The sequence below is a fragment of the Gorilla gorilla genome, chromosome 11 (genome assembly GCF_029281585.2).
Source record: "Gorilla gorilla gorilla isolate KB3781 chromosome 11, NHGRI_mGorGor1-v2.1_pri, whole genome shotgun sequence".
Classification (NCBI taxonomy): domain Eukaryota; kingdom Metazoa; phylum Chordata; class Mammalia; order Primates; family Hominidae; genus Gorilla; species Gorilla gorilla.
Genome location: NC_073235.2, coordinates 121,515,420 through 121,535,040, shown reverse-complemented (window position 1 = coordinate 121,535,040; position 19,621 = coordinate 121,515,420). Strand labels below are relative to the sequence as shown.

The window sequence follows — 19,621 nt, the reverse complement described above, 5'->3', positions numbered from 1 at the left end:
TTTGTTGTCATTCGAACTGTTTTTCTCCTATAGGCAAGGTGTCCTTTCTGTCTTATTGTTTTCAAGATTTTTTCTCTTAACAACAACAACAAAAAGACAAAAAGAAATCTTAAGGTAACAGAAAGGTTTAAAAAAACAAGATTTTTTTCTGTCTTTAGATTCAGAAGTTTTACTATGATGTGCCTTGGCACAAGTTTCACTGGGTTTATTCTGTTTGGCGTTTTCTCAGTTTCTTGAATCTGTAGGTTTATGTCTTTTGCCAAATTTGGGCAACTAAAGGGAGGACTGTCGTTGTAATTGTGTCTTCAGCATACATTTCATTCCCAGTGACCCATCCAGACACCACCCTTTCCTCCTCCCATCTTAACTTTTTTTTTTTTTTAGACAGATTTTCACTCTGTCGCCCAGGCTGGAGTACAGTGGCATGATCTCGGCTCACTGCAACCTCCATCTCCTGGTTTCAAGTGATTCTCCTGCCTCAGCCTCCCGAGTTGCTGGGATTACAGGCATGCGCTACCATGCCCAGCTAATTTTTTGTATTTTTTTTGAAGAGACAGGGTTTCACCACGTTGGCCAAGCTGGTCTTGAACTCTTGACCTCAAATGATCCTCCTGCCTTGGCCTCCCAAAGTGCTGAGATTACAGGCATGAGCCACCATACCTGGCCTCATTATAACTTCTAATATTATAAACTAATTTTGTCTGGATTTGATGCAGTCAGACAGCATATGCTATTTTGTGTCTGGCATCTTTCATTGTGCAATTCATTTGTATTATTGCATATACTTGTATGTCGTTCACTCATTCTCATGACTGCCTACTATTCTATATGAGTTGATTAATACCAACATGTATTTGTCCATTCTACTACTGGGACATTTAAACTGTTTCCAGTTTGGGAATATGTTCTCTCTGAACCAGTCATGAATAGTGTTGCTCTAAACATTCTAGTATATATCTTTTGGTGCACAGATGAATGCATTTCTGTTGGATGCATATCCAGGAAGAGAATTCCTAGGTCATAGGATAGGCATCTGTTCAGCTTTAGTAGATAACACCAGTTTTCCAAAGTGATTGTGCCTATTTGTATGCTCATCAGCAGTGTACAAGGGTTTCCACGTTCCACATCCCCTGTACCAGACTCTTTTCATATTCGTTCTTTCTAATTCTTGAAACAACTCTGTCAGGTAGACATTATTATTCGCATTTTAGGAATGTGGAAATCAAGGCTCAATGAATGTAGATGATTTGCTGAAAGTCACACGCCTAGTGTGGCAATGTTTCTTGGCTGGGCAGAACAGGAGCTCTGTTGAAACCCTCCCTGATAGAATGAGGCAACACTCTTCTCAAAGAAAGGTTCTCTGAGGGCTCTAGGTAAAATAAGACTGCTAAAGACATATGTCCACTCTGGTTTGCAAGCTACCCAGAAGCTCTGTGGTAGAGAACTTGAGATTGGCCTATTATTGGCGTTTAAACATGTGCAGCTGGTGGAGTGGAATTTCCTGAAGGTCAAACTGGGGTAAAGGAGGGAAAAAGGGAGAAAGAGGAGGAAGAGGAGAAGGAGAAGAAGAAAAAGTAGAAGAAGAAGGAGGAGGAGGAGGAAGGAGGAAGAAGGGAGGAGAAAGAGGAAGAGGAGGAAAAGGAGGAGTGAGGGGACATACGGGAGGAAGGAGGATGGGCCCTTGAGGCAAAGTCACTGTGTATAAAAGACATCTGGTAGAGAAGGCTTTACTGGGCAGCAGAGCTGGGATATTAGAGGCTGTAAATCCAGGTGAGAAGTGAGGCTGCACTTGACCGTCACTGTAACCCAGCTCTGTCCCTCACACCCACACCCTGGGACTCTGGGAAGGAGAGAACTATGATATAAGGAAATGATGAGTATTACTAGGGACCAGTAGGTTAGCTGTGGGAATGTTTTTTCAAGTAGCTGATCTGAAGAAGTAGATGGAAAGTTTCTGTTGGCTGGCGTAAAAGGGAGACAGAAGCCACAGAAGTCTGGATGATTAATATATCAAAATAAAAAGTTAATCAAAATCACTTCCTCTTCCTAGATAACATTAGGATTTTCAAATACTTTAACTCCATTTTCCCCTGCCCCTAATTTATATATTATAGTTGGCAATATTTTAATTATTTACCCCCCAAAAACATAATTTTTATCTTATACATAAATATATATATAAATAAAATATGTGTGTGAGTCTGTGTGTGTGTATTTGCAGTTAGTATTCATGTAGATTTATCTACATTTTTACCACTTTTCTTCTTCTTTAATTCTTCTTAGTTCTTCTTAGTTCTTACATCCAACATGTGAGATGATCACTTTCTTCTTTCAGAATTTTTCTTCGTTGAGGTGATAAACTTTGTTTTGATCATAAAACAAATTTTTTATCTTATTTGTAAATTTCCTCGGTATTAAAATTACAAGTTGGTTGTTACTTTCAGCACACTGAAAATATTCTACCATTTTCTGGTTTCCATTTTCTATTGAGAAGTCAGCTATTAGACTGCCATTTCTTTGGAAGTAACCTGTCTTTTTTTCCAGCTGCTTTCAAATTTTTTTCTCTCTTTGGTTTCTGCATTTTTCACTGCAATGTTTCTAGGTATGGTTTCTTCTCATTTATCCCCCTATGGATTCATAGGCTTCTCAAAGATAGACATTGTTATTTTTCATCAGTTCCAGAAAACCTCAGCTAATCTCTTCAAATAGTGCTCTGCACCATCCTCTCTCTACTCTCCTTCTGGGATTCTATTTAAATATATTTTAGACTTTCCTCCTCTGACTTCTATGTCTCTTTTTCTCTTTCATTGTCTTTTATATTTTTTAATCTCCATGTATTACATTCCAGGTAAATTCTTCTGACCTAATGTTCAGTTTTCTTTTCAGCTTTATCTAGTCTGTCATTAAATTCATCTATTAAGTTTTTACCTTCATTTCTGTATTTTTCATTTCTAGAAGTTCTATTCACTTTTTTCAAATCTGCCATGCTGCTTTTTATAGTTTCCTACTTGCTCCCTACTTTTTCAAACTTATCTTATTTATTTAAACATAGTAAACATATTGTTACATATAACGTGTCTGATAATGCCAATTTCTGAGGTTTTCATGGGTCTTTCCTGCTAGCTGTCTTTCTGCTGGTTCTTGCTCATGGTTCCTAGTTTCCTTGTGTACCTGTTATCTTCAAGAATGTGTTGGGTACTACTGGAATAATTTGTGACCTTGGAAGATGATAACTTTCTTCAGAGACTTTCATATTTGCTTCTGCCAGGCACCTGAGATCATTACTGGTTCTTAAACCAAGTTCAAGGTTTGATACTCTCTGGACATTCAGATGAGGAACACTTTGACTATAAATCCATGTAAGTTTGCTTCTGGATTACACTCACTCTGAGGTTGTGGTTTTTTGAGATCCCAGCTTTCTATATATGGGGTCTCTTATCATACTCTCAACTTGTGTGGGTCCTGGGCCCTTATCACCCCATGTGGTTCTCGCTAGAACTGGCAAATGCCCTTGAACAACAATCACTTCTTTTCTTATGAGCTTCACTGTGTGCCCATTTTCCTTTCAGTTAGGCCTAGTAAGTCTTTGCTATCTTGTCTTTTCAGTGCTTTTAAGAAGATGCTCTTTATATTTTATCTAGCATTTTAAGCTGTTTTTAGTGGAAGATATTTTCTGAATAACCTAGCCTGCCAAAACTCTCAAATATTATTTAAACAAAGTGTATTATTCCCTTTCCTCCCAGAAGACCTCACTTTTGAAACTCAAAGCCAGAAGATGCTCCTGTTTGCATTGTGTCATTTCTTCCCTAAGGCAATAAACTAAGTATCTCCAAGATTAAGTGAGAAAGGGGCTATCGGATAACAGAAAGTGCCCTCCCCAATACGGATACTATCATGAAAGATTTTCTACCACATGCCTAACATGCTTTCCAGGACATAGTTAGGGCTCAGTAAATAGTTTCTGTTGTCGTGATTACTATTTCTATATCCAAACTCGCCTTGTTTAGGAAGCCTTCCTTTAATAACCTTGTCCCATTCTGATCTTTCATTTACTCTATTTTCTCCAAGTACTTTATTTGTTTATTATTTATTGAGACAGGGTCTCACTCTGTCACCCAGGCTGGAGTGCAGTGGTGCCATCTCGGCTCCCTGCACCCTCTACTGCATGGGCTCAAGCGATTCTCCTTCCTCAGCCTCCCAAGTAGCTGGGACTTACAGGCACATGCCACCATACCTGGCTAATTATGTTTATTTTTTGTAAAGACAACGTCTTACTATGTTGTCCAGGCTAGTCTTGAACTCCTGGGCTCAAGCTATCCTCCTGCCTTGGCCTCCCAAAGTGCTGGGATTACAGGCGTGAGCCACCACGGCCAGCCTCTCCAAGTATTTTTTTACCCTCATTGATAGCTTATTGATTCACTCTAGCTGTTTTTTCAAATATGCACTATTTCTCAGGAAAAAGCAATGACTGAACATCCCCCAGAAGTCTTTGAGGGTGTCTAAGTCTTCTGTTTCTTTATTTCTCTTATTTATTTATTTATTTATTTTTGAGATGGAGTTTCACTCTTGTTGCCCAGACTGGAGTGCAGTGGCACGATCTCGGCTCACTGCAACCTCTGCCTCCCAGGTTCAAGTGATTCTCCCGACTCAGCCTCCCGAGTAGCTGGGACTACAGGCATGCATCACCATGCCCAGCTAATTTTTTGTATTTTTAGTAGAGATGGGGGTTTCACCATGTTGGCCAGACTGATTTCGAACTCCTGACCTCAGGTGATCTGCTCGCCTCAGCCTCCCAAAACGCTGGGATTATAGACATGAGCCGCTACGTCCGGCCAAGTCTTCTGTTTCTTTGTTAACTCTGATATCAATTAGAATTCTTTCAGCTGCAAGTGACAGAAGACTCAATTCAAACTGCATTAAGCAAAAAAAACCATTCTATTGGTTCATGTAACTCAAAAACCAAGTGGTGGATCTTCAGGTATAGTTTGATCCAAGGATGCAATGAATGTCAGGAGAACCTGGTCTTTTTAGTCATAGTGGCTATTTTGCCTTTTGTTTTGGCTTCATCTTCAGGCAGCTCCACTCTGCATAGTAGCATCCAGAATCTCCACACTTACATCCTTACAGTTCCAAAGGCAGTGGGAAAGAGTTTCTAACTCCAGCAAAAGTCCCAGGATTCACCCCTATTGGACTAATTCTGTCAATGCCCACTTCACTGTGGCCAGAGGCATTTGGAGTGCTAATTGGCTACAACTGAACCAGAGGAATACTTCGTGGAACCCACAGTTGAGCCCTTCTGAAAATCATGTGCTGCAGGTGAATTGAGGGAATGTGGTTTCCTAAAGGAAAACCCAGAAGTTTGCCAAAAGATGGGGTAAATGGATACTGGGTATAGAAAAGCAACAACTGTCCACTACAATTCCCAATTGCTCACAGAAAAAGACTCAGTAATGGGGCCTGTGGCACAGGCTAAATTGCATTAACAAGGTGCTGGTTCTTTCCAGGTCCTTCAGACATTTGCACAGATGCTGCTCCGTCTAGCCACACACAAACAGGACAGAGCAGTTGTGTCCTGTGATGGATATGAAGGCTGCTCTCCCAGCCTCCCAACTGCTCTGGCCTAGGGGACCCTATTTGTGATTTATTCAGTAATGGGTCTCATCCAGGCTACTCTCTCGGCCTCCTCAAGCTGTTTTTCCTCCTCCTGATATAAAAATAACACTTAAACAGGATCCCCAACCCCATGTCCGAGACAAATCAGATCTCCAGAGATAGCAGCCAAATTCACCCTAGGGTCAGGGTGCAGGGTCCTTATTATATACCCAGTCTGTGAGTGAGCCAAGAAGTAGGGTTTCCAGAAATATGATGCCATGGCCAGAGGCTAAAATCAATCACCCGAGGAGTATTTATTACCCAACTGAAGCCAGTACCTCCTGCTGATTTGCCCTGCCAGACGATGGGTGGGGGCAGGCTTGTGGTCAGAGCAGGGTGGAGATCTGAGAGGCAAAAGGCAGGTGTAGGGTGAGAGAAGAGGCAAGGCAGAGCTCTTCTTGAAAACTGTGAATTTGCTATGCTTTTAGTGTTGAGCAGCGCTGGTGTGTACCCCCAGCTGGAGTCCTCCTCCACCCCAACCTTGACAGCAGCAGGAGATGGCTACTGAAGGGTCAGAGCCCTCCCATGCCTACCTGCCTGCCTGCCTTCAAAGCCTCATGGTTGGAGGTATAGAGGGGGCAGGTCTCTGTCTTCCATAAAGCTTAGTGGTTATAAATGTGGTGCCTGAGTCTGGGTTTGATTCTTGGCTCCATCCCACTAGCTTTGAGATTTTGATCAAGTTACTTAATCTATTTATGCCTTGGTTTTGTCATCTGTAAAATTGTAATAGTAAAAGTATTTCCCTCACAGGGTTGCAAGGGATTACACAAGACATGGCATATAATGTGTTTTGCACAGTGTGTAGTAGACACTAAGCACTGCACGAACATGCAGGGTCATTATCTACATATGTAATTCCTAATCCTACCTCAATCCTGCAGTGTAGATGTATTAGTTAGAGAGAGGCTTGGCTGCTATAACAAAGGTTCAATTTGTCGGTCGTTTAAACAAGACAGAAATTTATTTATCTCTAACATAACAATCCAGAGGTAGGCAGACCAGGACACGGGTGGGGGATGTCCTATCATTTTCAAACTGCATTTTCCATCGTTGGGTTCAGTTTGCTGCTCCGGCTCCCATCATCGTATTGTAATTCTAGCCAGTAAGAAAGGGTTCCCTTTCCTCCTAGGGGTACCCTTCTATCATATAATATATATGTATATAACATTGCTGCTCAAATTTCATTGGTCAAACTTAGTCATATGGCCATACTATCTGCAAAAGAAGCTGTGAAATATAATCTTGCATTCAGTTAAAATTGTGGCGGTTTACTAACAGCAGAAGAAGGGTAGAAGAGATATTGCTCTGCTAGAGCTCACCCATCTGACCATCCCACACAAAAAACACAGTTACTGCCCTTCAAAAGGAGGCAAGTCAGAGTTCCATCTGGGTACGGCACCCAGCTGAGAGTCCAGGCTATCTGAGGGGTGGGCAGTTCCTTCTTTCAGGTAGATGGACACCCTATGGTCTGGTGACCTAAAAACTAACAGGCAGGTGATTTGCACCTCCTACTCCCCACAGACAACAGTGGAGGAAGAAGAGGGTAAGCTCAATTAAAACACTGACTCATGCTTAGCACACTGCTATGCGCCTATAGTCCCAGCTACTGAGATAGGAGGATCATTGAGCCCAGGAGTTTGAGACTAGCCTGGACAACATAGTGAGACACTGTCTCAAAAAAAAAAAAAAATCCACTTGCAACTGAAAGAATGGCAAACACCCAGCAGCTGCTGGATCTTAATTATCAAATCTGGTTGGGCAGGAATGGCTAAGCCCCTTCCTGGCAGTGGAGTAAGTTCTTGGTCAGCACATTTGACCACCCCTGGTTCTGCTCTCTGGGAAGATCTCCCCTTTCCACTCTCCTATGTAGCCTCTGGCTTTTCCCGCTGGGAAGCTGTTCTTTATCCAATATCCTCTGTCCCGCACTGGCAAACTTGTGCTTTTTGTAGTCCTTCCAGCCTTCACAGCCCTCTTCCTGCTGGTGCAGATTTGGAGGGCTGGGAATAAGGCAAGGGAAGGGGTGTCAAACCAGGCTTTGCTGATCAGGCTTATGGTTTCTTTGCCAATACAACACCCTCACAATCTTAGAAGCCTTCTGACTGGCTCCATGTTTGAGTAACCACAGCCAATGGCCTCATGTAGACCTTATTTTTATGCTTGAACACTCTGGACTTGGTGTTCTTCCTACTCTCCTTTCTCTCAAACTGGTGGTGGCTATCTTGAGTCCATTTGAAAAAACATGCTTGGTGTGAAAGAAATCCTCTTACACTGATCTCTGTCCTCTGAGCCAGTTCCCACTGTCCAGTGAGCAGATGTCCTTGAGAAAGGCTGGGGACCACAGGAACAGCCCTGGGCAAGGCTGTCCTCCCAACTCCATTCTCCTCCACCCTCCCCATTGGCAGAGTAGGAACATTGAGGGTTGATGGAAAACACATGTAATAAATTCAGACAGAAATTCACCAGTCTGTTGTTGAGTGTCCACTCCAGGGCCAGGGCTGGGATGGAAGAGGCTGGAAGGAGGAGAGAAAGGGAGGGGCAGAGAGAGGAAAGCTGAAGCAGCTGGGTCAGCATTCCCAATCCGGACATTGACTCAGGCTCCGGGAATGCCAAGGAAGGGGGTGGCAGCTACTGGAGCCAGGCTGGGATCCTGTTGGCACCAGGGATGTAGGCACAGCACTCACAGAGGGTTGGGGGCTGGGACACCTGCACACCCAGGCATATCTTCCAACCACAGGTGGAAACAGATGTCTCTTCCCCTGCGGGGAGCTCTGAGTGCTCCCCACGCCTTCGAGGTGATTCTCACAGCTCTTCACCTGCCTGAAACACCCACTCCATCTCCTTCACCTGTGAGAGGGACAGACTCCAGGGACTCAAATCTGGACATCTGGACATACACTAGCTGCTCTCCTGGACTACCCACAAACCCCTTGCCTCATCTCCAGCCTCTGAGCTGGCTGCAACTTGCCCTTTCTAACTCCAGCACCACCCTCTACTGAAATTAGAACAAGGAAGAAAGTTATGCTGATCTGCCTCCATGTTCCCTGCTTTGGTGCCTGATAAACATGAGGGAGGCTCTTGGAATAGGGGCTCAGGACTCTGAGAGCCCAACTCTGCTCAATGCCCATGTTCCCATATGCTCCAAGCCGTGTCCCCTCAAAAAGGGTCCCTCTAGCTTGTCCTCAGTGACCCAGGAGGCAGCTGAGGACCAAGTACCCAGATTATCCGGTGCGCCCCTTCCCTCCCAGCAACCCCCAGCCTTCAGGGCTGTAGCAGCTGAGCAAATGGGGGCCCCTCCCTCTCATTGCCTGACACCCAATCAGAGAGAAACTGATCCTGGCAGGGCAGGGTGCCCGGGGCCGGGCCCAGAATAGTGCGGCCCAGCCACAGTGTCGCACACTTGCTCTCAGTTGGTCTGGGGCTGGCCACATGGAGCCCGGGCTGGAGCACGCACTGCGCAGGGTATGGGGGTCCCAGGGGAGCCGGAGCCGGGGCAGCTGAGGCCAGAAGATTGAGCGCACGGGCTGTGAATGTGTGTGTGGGCGTGTGTGTCTTCTGGTGTGTGTTTGGTCTGGATTTTCTCGTGAATATGGGCATGTGCATGTTTGGGCATATGTATTGTGAGTGTGTGTGGTTCTGTGTGCCTGGGAGTGTTTGGATGTGTGTGTTTCTGTGTGTTTGTGTATGGCTGCATGTCTGTTTGTGTATGGCGTGTGTTTGAGCGTGTGTATTGGTGTGCATGGGTGTGTAGGCGTGTGTGCAGGGAGAAGGGGTTTGGGAACATAAGGCACTTTCCCCACTCCTTCAGAAACTCTTCTCCCCACAGACCCCTTCCTGGAGCAGCCTTGGGGGTTCTGAGCATCAAGGTAGGGAGAATGCCCCCTCCCTGGGGCCTAACCTCTTCCCCCACTTCCTTGTCCCCCACTTTTCTGGGACCCCAATTCCCTCCCAGCCTGGCTTTTATCTTCCTCCTTTTGGTCTTTCTTCCTCATTGTTCTTCCTCCTTTCCCCAGGTGTGTTTCCCTCACCTCCAATTTCCTCTTTTCAGAAGTGACTTTCCCACTTACTTGCTGTGTGATTTGCGGCAAATTGCTTAACCTCTCTGAATTTCTGGTCCCTCACTAGCAAAATAGGGATGATAATAATGCCTGCCTTATAAGGCTGCTGTAAGTTTTAAATGAGAAATATGTTGGAGAAAAGCCCATTGGAAGCTTGCAAATCCTAAAGATTATGAATAACATTTGAATTGATTTTGATGCATTACTCCCTATTAACCAAACAGGCCCCATTCCCCTTCCAGAGATGAGCTTTCTAGAGCAAGAAAACAGCAGCTCATGGCCATCACCAGCTGTGACCAGCAGCTCAGAAAGAATCCGTGGGAAACGGAGGGCCAAAGCCTCGAGATGGACAAGGCAGAAGGCGGTGGAGGAAGGGGAGCCACCAGGTCAGGGGGAAGGTGAGGCCAAGGCCAGTTCTGGGGAGATGGGAGCCAGGGGAGTGGGAAGTCCCAGAGGAGCCTGGGTCTGGGCTCTACCTCAGGTCCCTCCACAACACAGAGTTGGACCCAACCTTCATCTTGTGGCCTCAGTCTCCCTATGTGGTAGAGAACAACGGCACTGTAGTGCCAGAGGCCAGCATGGCCAACTCAGAAAGATGGGACAGAGCCACTACCTGGGGCGACTCTCAGGTCAGCCCCTCACCTGCAAAATAGGGCCACAGAATCCACGCTTCCCAAGGCTGCTGTGAGATGAATGGCGACAGCAGATGAGAACGTGCTTTGGAAGATGGAGTTACTGTCCTCTTCCCCTCCTCCCCCAAACAGGTCCCCGGTCCAGGCCAGCTGCTGAGTCCACCAGGCTGGAGGCCACATTCCCCAAGGCCACACCCTTGGCTCAAGCTGATCCTGCCGGGGTGGGCACTCCACCAACAGGGTGGGACTGCCTCCCCTCTGACTGTACAGCCTCAGCTGCAGGCTCCAGCACAGATGATGTGGAGCTGGCCACGGAGTTCCCAGCCACAGAGGCCTGGGAGTGTGAGCTAGAAGGCCTGGTGGAAGAGAGGCCTGCCCCGTGCCTGTCCTCGCAGGCCCCATTTCCCAAGCTGGGCTGGGATGACGAACTGCGGAAACCCGGCGCCCAGATCTACATGCGCTTCATGCAGGAGCACACCTGCTACGATGCCATGGCAACTAGCTCCAAGCTAGTCATCTTTGACACCATGCTGGAGGTGAGGCCACAGCTCTGCCCAACCTGTACTCACTCTCCATCCACACGGTGCTGCAGCCGCCACTCCCACCCTGCAGGATGCCCTGCCAAGCCAGGTGCCCCTGCAAGCCCCCTGAAAGGACTCCTTCTTAGCACCATGGAGGCCAGTTGGGGGAGGGACAGCTTCTACTCTCTGTTAGCACACGTAATTGTCATCACAGCTCTGCCACTTAGTAGCTGTAGGACCTTGAGTTACATTACCTTTCTTGTCTCTAAAATGGGGATCGAAATGCCTGCTGCACCCTACATAGTTCAGAGGATTCTTGGACTACCCAGTATAAAGCATGAACAAAGTATGTGTAAGACATTGCAGAGGCCGGGCACGGTGGCTCATGTCTGTAATCCCAGCACTTTAGGATGTCGAGGTGGACAAATCACAAGGTCAGGAGTTCGAGACCAGCCTGACCAACATGGTGAAACCCCATCTCTACTAAAAAAAAAAAAAATACAAAAAATTAGCCGGCCGTGGTGGTGGGTGCCTGTCATCCCAGCTACTTTGGAGGCTGAGGTAGGAGAATCACTTGAACCCAGGAGGCGGAGGTTGCAGTGAGCCGAGATCGTGCCACTGCACTCCAGCCCGGGAGACAGTGCGAAACTCCATGTCAAAAAAAAAAGGCATTACAGAGTGACTTAGAACAAAGAGTAGGGGACTCTCTTGGTAACAGAAAAAATAATGAGCTCTGGCACCTGCTCTTCCATTAGGCTTAGCTATAAATGTCTATAATCTTATTCTTATCATTGTTATGCAGTGCAGTGTTTCCCAAAACACGGTGTATGTATTGTCCATACATTTTTATTCTAGTGGTTCATGAAAAAATATGTCTATTTCAGTAGCTTTATATTTGTTTTAGGGTGTGTTAAAAAAATATAACCAGCATGTGCAGATAGTACTGCTTAGGACGGGGCACAAAATGAGTCAATATAAAATTTATCTACAAAAAAAGTATGTAAATATGCAAGTGTTATGTAAATAACTATGCCTCTGGTACTTAATCTATCAAAAACTAGACTGTGTCTGTACACACATGCCCTCCAAATGGAAACATGAACTTAGAATTTCTCACTCCCTGGTGTGCCAGGTGAGGGGCTCATTGTCTCAGGCCACAGCCTTATCTATGTACATGTCCCCAGCAACGATCATGTCTAGTGTGTACTGTGACATGAGGAAGACAGGCCAGCTGGTGTAGAGGAGGGTCCAGGAGAAGGCCCCATGGAAGAACCCTGGGTGGGACAGGGAGGGGACAGCAGGCAGATGGGAGGTGGGCACTGAGGGGCAGAGAGGAGGGTGAGGGTCTCTCGGGACCCACCCTTGACTGTTCTCCCTGGCCCTTCAGATCAAGAAGGCCTTCTTTGCTCTGGTGGCCAATGGTGTGCGGGCAGCCCCTCTATGGGACAGCAAGAAGCAGAGCTTTGTGGGTGAGGAGAGGCTGGGGAGGTGAAGGGAGATGGAGGAGGCGAGGGGAAGATCTTGTACGGTTGTTCTGGGGCTGATCTCTGATATACCACAAGCTTGGCTTCAGGCCAAGCCCAGCCAGGGGCCAGGGTGGAGGAAAGTCCATCCGGAGTCTGCATGGCCAGCTGGGAGACCCTGGGGCTCAATTTCCCCATCTGTGGAGCCGCTATGACCAGCTGACACCTTTCACCTCCGCTACTGCATGGCCCTGTGCCATAGGTGCTAGGGAGCAAATGGGGGGAGGCAGGAGAGAAAGAGCCCCACTTCTCAGGCCTGGGGGGCTGCCCCACTGTCCTGTTCCCACAGTCCCCGCTGTGTCTCAGCACAAGGACACTGGCAGGGTGGGGAGGGGATCTGACCCTCAACCTGCCTTCCACCCAAAGGCCCCGGGCTGACCTCCTCCCCGCCCCTCCCCTGCAGGGATGCTGACCATCACTGACTTCATCCTGGTGCTGCATCGCTACTACAGGTCCCCCCTGGTGAGGAGTGGGCTGGGAATCTTATGGGCACCCAGAGGGGCGGGGGCGGAGGGGAGTCCTCCTGGAGCCTGGTGCCCTAGAAGCCCACGTCTTTCTGACTTCTGGAGTCCTGTCGATGTCTCTAGGTCCAGATCTATGAGATTGAACAACATAAGATTGAGACCTGGAGGGGTGAGTGGGGAGAGGAACCCGGAAAGGGGCTGTTGGTGAGGGTGGGCCAGGGCTTAAGGTGGAGGATGGGCAGTGGGGATGTCCTGGAGTGAATAGGGGAGGGACAATAGGAGCCTCAGGTGCCTGACGGAAGGGAAGCTGCCTGGGACTGCAAGGTGAGGCAGGTGACCGGCTCCCCTGGCCTGACTCTGGCTCTTTCTGCAGAGATCTACCTGCAAGGCTGCTTCAAGCCTCTGGTCTCCATCTCTCCTAATGACAGGTGGGTGTCTCTGCTCATTCACCTGAGCCTCCTCCTCCCACAGTCCCCTTCCCCAGTCCCACTCAGCTCTGAACTCACCTCTTCATCCTAGGCGGCACACAGACAAGGGAGCCTTGGTGCCCTGCCCTCCTTTTTAGGGGCCTGGGATGGAGGTTGTCTCTCCCCAGGCTGCCCCGAGGCTCACTGCTCCCATCTCTGCAGCCTGTTTGAAGCTGTCTACACCCTCATCAAGAACCGGATCCATCGCCTGCCTGTTCTGGAGCCGGTGTCAGGCAACGTACTCCACATCCTCACACACAAACGCCTGCTCAAGTTCCTGCACATCTTTGTAAGCCTGGGCCCAGGTGGGAGGAAGGGGGAGACCTGGGCAGGTGATCAGAGGGCCTGAGGAGTCTTCAGCCCTAGCAGTCGTGGGGAAGAGCTGGAAGCTGCTGGATCCCTGATCTCCACTGGGTCCCCATCCTAACCAGGGTTCCCTGCTGCCCCGGCCCTCCTTCCTCTACCGCACTATCCAAGATTTGGGCATCGGCACATTCCGAGACTTGGCTGTGGTGCTGGAGACAGCACCCATCCTGACTGCACTGGACATCTTTGTGGACCGGCGTGTGTCTGCACTGCCTGTGGTCAACGAATGTGGTACCCACCCCCAGGATGAGAGGCTCGGGCTGGGCTGGGGCCTGGGAGAACCTGGTGGGGAGAATATGGGAAGGGCAGGGGTTCCCATGCCATCCCTGTGGGGGGTACAGGATGGACTGGGGATTAGAAGTCTCTGTCTACTCTGAGACTTGGGCCAGTTGCTTAGCCTCTCTGTGCCTCAGTTTCCTCCTTTGTGAAATGGGATTCTTCACAACACTCATCTTTCTGACCTCACAGGAGGATTTAAAAAGTTATGTGCACGAAAATGGGCATAGTGAGAGGAAGCAGCAGATTTTAGTTTCAGTTCATCTTAAAATGGAGCCGGACACGTGGTGCATGGCTGTAATGCCAGCACTTTGAGAGAGGCCAGAGCGAGAAGGTCGCTTGAGGCCAGGAGTTTGAGTTTACAGTGACACTCCAACCTGGGCAACAGAGCAAGACCCTGTCTCTAAAATAATAATAACGAAATAATAAAATTTAAAAAATTAAATGTGCCATGGGACCTCGGGCCCCCAGCCAGCCCCCAGTTTCCTACACTGAAAAAGGGCTGCAGAAATGACAAGATTATTTCTTTGGTTGAATGATGGCTATGAAATATTTCAAAGCTAAAATCACCATAATTAAGATAGATATCAAGAAGTGTTTTCAATTTATTTTTGATTATAAAAAACTTCAAATGTATAGAAATGGTAGAAAGAAATTGCATAATGAACCACCTATATCCATTGCCTAGATTAACTACTGTTACTATATTGCCATAACCAGTTCATCTTTTTCTCTGAAGTAATTCAAAGTAAATTACAGACATCATGTCATTTCACCCCTAAACACTTTCGTCCGCACTTCTTAAAACAAGTGTATTTTTGGCCAGGGGCAGTGGCTCATGCCTGTAATCCCAGCACTTTGGGAGGCCAAGGTGGGCGGATCACGAGGTCAAGAGATCGAGACTATCCTGGCCAATATGATGAAACCCCATCTCTACTAAAACTACAAAAAAAAATTAGCTGGGCATGGTGGCGCACACCTCTAGTCTCAGCTACTCAGGAGGCTGAGGCAGGAGAATCGTTTGAACCTGGGAGGCAGAGGTTGCAGTGAGCCAAGATCGCACCACTGTACTCCAGCCTGGCAACAGAGCGAGACTCCAAAAAAAAAAAAAAAAGTGCATTTTATACCACCAAACAAAACCATGAATAATTCATATTATTGTCTGACATCCAATCCTTATTCTCACTTCTCCATTTCCTCAAGAATGTTGGGTATTTTTGTTGTTGTTTTGGGATGGAGTCTCCCTCTGTCACTCAGGCTAAAGTGCAGTGGCGCCATCTCGGCTCACTGCAACCTCTGCCTCCCGAGTTCAAGCGATTCTTGTGCCTTAGCCTCCTGAGTAGCTGGGATTACAGGCACATGACACCACGCCCAGCTAATTTTTGGGGGGTATTTTTAGTAGAGATGAGGTTTCACCATATAGGCCAGGCCGGTCTCCAACTCCTGACCTCAAGTGATCCACCTGTCTTGGCCTCCCAAAGTGTTGGGATTACAGGTATGAGCCACTGCGACCGGCCAAGAATTTTTTTTTTTTTTTTTTTTTGAGACAGAGTCTTGCTCTGTCGCCTGGGCTAGAATGCAATGGTGCAATCTTGGCTCACTGCAACCTCCACCTCCCAGATTCAAACAATTCTCCTGCCTCAGCCGCCCAAATAGCTGGGTTTACAGGTGCGTGCCATCACACCTGGCTAATTTTTTGTATCTTTAGTAGAGATGGGGTTTCACTATGTTGGCCAGGCTGGTCTTGAACTCCTGACCTTGTGATCCACCCACCTCGGCCTCCCAAGGGAATGTATTTTTCATAGATGATGTGTTCAAAACAGGATCCAATTGAAGTCCATGGTTTACATTCGTGTCTTTTGTTCCTTAAATCTCTTTACATCTATAACAGCTCCATTCCCCCTAAATTGTTATGACATGGGTGAGTTGAAAAGCCTGGGTCAGTTGTCCTGTAGGATACCCCACATCCAGATTTGTCTGTTTGCTTTCTAGAGCTGGCCTTTACTTTGTTCTCTATTCCTGGGTTTCCTGTAAACTGAAATTATATCTAAAGACTTGAAGAGATTTGGGCAATAAATTCGAGGCTAGACTATTTTGTAGGTGGTGCCATGTTACTCACACTGCATTTCCTCAGGATGCTCAATGTCAGGCTGTCTCACTCTGGGATGCTAAGTTTGATCCTTGGGTTCTGGTAGTGGCACCCTGATGCAAATAGCCCTAGGCCCTCTACACAGCACCCCGGTTCTGACCGGAGCCTCTTCCCTGTCTTTCTCCCCCCGCCCCCCGCAACCACCTTCTGCAGGTCAGGTCGTGGGCCTCTATTCCCGCTTTGATGTGATTGTAAGTGTTGCTGGAAAGGTGGGATACTGCAGGGAGGCTAAGGGTGTGTGGATGGGTGGGGGGCCTCTGTGGACCAGGGGAACCTTGACAAGTATGCAGGGGTTGACATCTGTAGGGTAGGAGCCCAGGCAAGGGGGTAACTAGGAGCCATGCTTCTCTCTCTGCCCCAGCACCTGGCTGCCCAGCAAACCTACAACCACCTGGACATGAGTGTGGGAGAAGCCCTGAGGCAGAGGACACTATGTCTGGAGGGAGTCCTTTCCTGCCAGCCCCACGAGAGCCTGGGGGAAGTGATCGACAGGATTGCTCGGGAGCAGGTACCCTGTGCCCTCCATTCATGCCCCCAACACATATAGCCCAGTCCTTCTCATGCACAGCTCCAGCCATCCCTAAACATCGGGCACCTGGCCTATCCTTCCATTTCATGACCAACTCCTGGTGCCCACACTGGCCTGCACCTGGTCCTGTCCATGGGGCCCTTATGCCAGGGTTCACTGCCAACTGATCACCTTAGGCCGGTCACACCATCCCTAACTGGTTTCTAGGAGACACTCTCTCCCTCAGTCATGTTGGGTTGTTTCCCCTGATTCTTGGCACCAACCTCAGTAGCTGCTGTAGCCCCATGGCTCTGCCCCCTCACTGAACATTGCGGACCCACAGGTACACAGGCTGGTGCTAGTGGACGAGACCCAGCATCTCTTGGGCGTGGTCTCCCTCTCCGACATCCTTCAGGCGCTGGTGCTCAGCCCTGCTGGCATCGATGCCCTCGGGGCCTGAGAAGATCTGAGTCCTCAATCCCAAGCCACCTGCACACCTGGAAGCCAATGAAGGGAGCTGGAGAACTCAGCCTTCATCTTCCCCCACCCCCATTTGCTGGTTCAGCTATGATTCAGGTAGGCTCTGCCCTGGGCCATGACACCAGCCTCTTAGTCTTCCTGATTTCCTGGATCTCAGACTGGGACACCCTGAGGATGGGAGTGGCCAAGCTCAAAGCTGAGCAGCCCTGTGAAAACTGCAAGTGTAAGGACTCACAGGTCCCCACTTTGTCCCATTTTCAGCTGAGGTCATGGAGACTGTCCTAGAAGGGAGGGACAAAGCCCCGGCTAAAAGCTAAGGCTGCGATGTGACTTCAGACACTCTGCGAAGATTTACTTGTTCCCTCACAATTCAATTTCCACCTGCTGGAAATCCCCTTAGAAGGAAGCAAGCTATATAAACATTTGTTGGATGGAATTTCCATCCCCAGTAAGAACTAAAGCTTAAAGGAAGGAGCTTCTACCTACGTGCTCATCTCAGGAAATGTGACATGATCTCAGACTCTTTCCTGGTCACACGTTTGCTAGGGGCTTGCAGAGGATGGGCACAGATTCCATCTACTCGCCATGGCTGGCAAGACTCCCCTGTTGGAAAGGCCGCTGCCCCTCCTATGTGGTCACCATCTTCCCTTTTCTTTTCCCCACAGGCTTCTTCAGCCCTCCCAAATTGCCCTTGCCCTACCTGTGCTCCCAGAAGCCCTCGGGCATGCCCAGTGCACCATGGGATGATGAAATTAAGGAGAACAGCTGAGTCAAGCTTGGAGGTCCCTGAACCAGAGGCACTAGGATTACCCCAGGGCCATCTGTGCTCCATGCCCGCCCATCCCCTTGCCGCCTGACTGGGTCGGACGGCCCCAGTGGGTTTAGTCAGGGCTTCTGGATTCCTCGGTTTCTGGGCTACCTATGGCTTCAGCCTTCAGCTCCTGGGAGTCCCAGCTGTTGTTCCCAGCAACGTCGCCACTGCCCTCCTACTCTCCAGGCTTTGTCATTTCAAGGCTGCTGAAACGCTGCATTTCAGGGGCTACCATGGAGCAGCCGTTATTTATAGAACTGCCTGTTGGAGGGGGGGAGTCCTCCCTCCATTCTTGTCCAGAAAACTCCTTAGCTCTCGCAGTGAGCCATGTTCTTAGTCTCCAGGGATGGATGGCCTTGTATATGGACCCCTGAGAATGAGCAATTGAAAAAACAAAACAAAAGGAACAATCCATGAACTTAGATTTTATTGGTTTCACTCAAAATGCTGCAGTCATTTGACCTGAACTTGTGGCAAGAGACTTGTGCTTTCTAAATTCAAAGACAAGAAGGAAAATTGATAAAAATCACAAGTGCCGTTTCTTTTGCAATGTAGTGCTATTCTACTGAAATTTCTTTCTTCTCTTTTCTTTACAAAATCATAAAGAAAATATTAATTCATTACTTATATAGTAGGTACAACTCAGCCTGCAAACTCTAATCTGCAAGAAGCATAACTTTATTTTTCTAACACAGAATGTAATTTCTATTAGGAACCCCGTTTCAGCAGGTGGTAGAAATTAATCTCAGTAAATTCAAAGTCTCCCCCTGACCTTTTCCTGGGGTTAAGCTTGGTCGGGTGGGGGTGTGGCTTTAAGTCATGTAAGACTCTGTTCCTCAGCTATCATCATCCGTCCATGCCAGCACCTGCTTGGACATCCCCTCCCCATCTGGTCATCAGTTGGTCATGCATGGTCTGCCAGGGGCTCCTTCACTTCCACAAAGCCTATTTGGGGACCTGTGACTTGGAGCATGTGGAAGATTCTAGCTCCTGGCCCTGCACACCCTCTGGCTTCAGGAAGCTCAGTAATTCTGTTCCAGGCCAACTGCTAAGATAGACAGCCCAGTCCCCTGTTCCGCTCTGTGGCTTGCTGTTTTCCCAGGCTCTACCCAGGAAGTGTGTGGGTTCTTCTACCCAGTGCTTGCCTACACTTATCACCTCCAAACCTATATGGAGTATTTGTCATACTCTCCCCCTCTTTAGCCGCAACCTCCTTCTCAGGGTCCTTTTCTCAAGGATTCCAGAAATGTCAACATTCGCCTTGCTCCCCAAGCCCTGCCAACCTATGGAATCTTGACCAGTGGGGGAGAGAGGAGGCTTTTATTCTTTAACCCATCATATATTCTTCCAAATGCACTGTAAGTGTCCTGAGTTCTTGCCACCCACCTTCAGAATCAAGCTTTTGAAATTCCAAAGCCAAGGCTCGCTTCTGCTATGTCACCTTCCCTGTGGCAACAGGCACCACATGTCTGGCTGTCCAGAGAAGGGGGAGGTTACTGTCTCTAAAACATGACCCCTTCCCCTTACCTCACAGAGCGAGAAGGCAGAGGCTTTGTACTGAATTGGTTGGACCATAAATGAAGATGTTCCCTCACTAGACATTTTGCCAAAACCTGAGGGTCAGTGCTGGCTCTGCTGTGGTCCCGCCCGGGAAGGTCCAGGGTCTTGGGCTCAAGGGAGAGGATTGGAGTTGGGTGATGGTTGGGTCTGGGCTCAG

The 19,621-nt window shown here is 48.1% G+C and overlaps 1 protein-coding gene across 1 annotated transcript; it reads left to right on the top strand.

The window, feature by feature from the left end:
* The first annotated feature begins 9,051 nt into the window (after positions 1–9,051).
* Positions 9,052–18,441, top strand: PRKAG3 (protein kinase AMP-activated non-catalytic subunit gamma 3). The gene is made up of 14 exons (XM_004033223.5): positions 9,052–9,111; positions 9,476–9,515; positions 9,950–10,105; positions 10,472–10,875; positions 12,248–12,329; positions 12,787–12,845; positions 12,971–13,016; positions 13,221–13,275; positions 13,477–13,603; positions 13,746–13,911; positions 16,259–16,296; positions 16,467–16,613; positions 16,957–17,189; positions 17,759–18,441. The coding sequence occupies exons 1-13, from the start codon at positions 9,079–9,081 to the stop codon at positions 17,071–17,073; spliced, it is 1,470 nt and encodes a 489-aa protein (XP_004033271.3). The 5' UTR covers positions 9,052–9,078; the 3' UTR covers positions 17,074–17,189; positions 17,759–18,441.
* The last annotated feature ends 1,180 nt before the right edge of the window (positions 18,442–19,621 follow it).

Bases quoted from the DNA above. Each gene is read 5' to 3' on its own strand.
- PRKAG3 (XM_004033223.5), top strand. From the start codon at position 9,079: ATGGAGCCCGGGCTGGAGCACGCACTGCGCAGG. The intron at 9,516-9,949 runs GTAGGGAGAATG...TTCCCCTTCCAG, and splicing joins TGGGGGTTCTGAGCATCAAG to AGATGAGCTTTCTAGAGCAA. The intron at 10,106-10,471 runs GTGAGGCCAAGG...TCCCCCAAACAG, and splicing joins GCCACCAGGTCAGGGGGAAG to GTCCCCGGTCCAGGCCAGCT.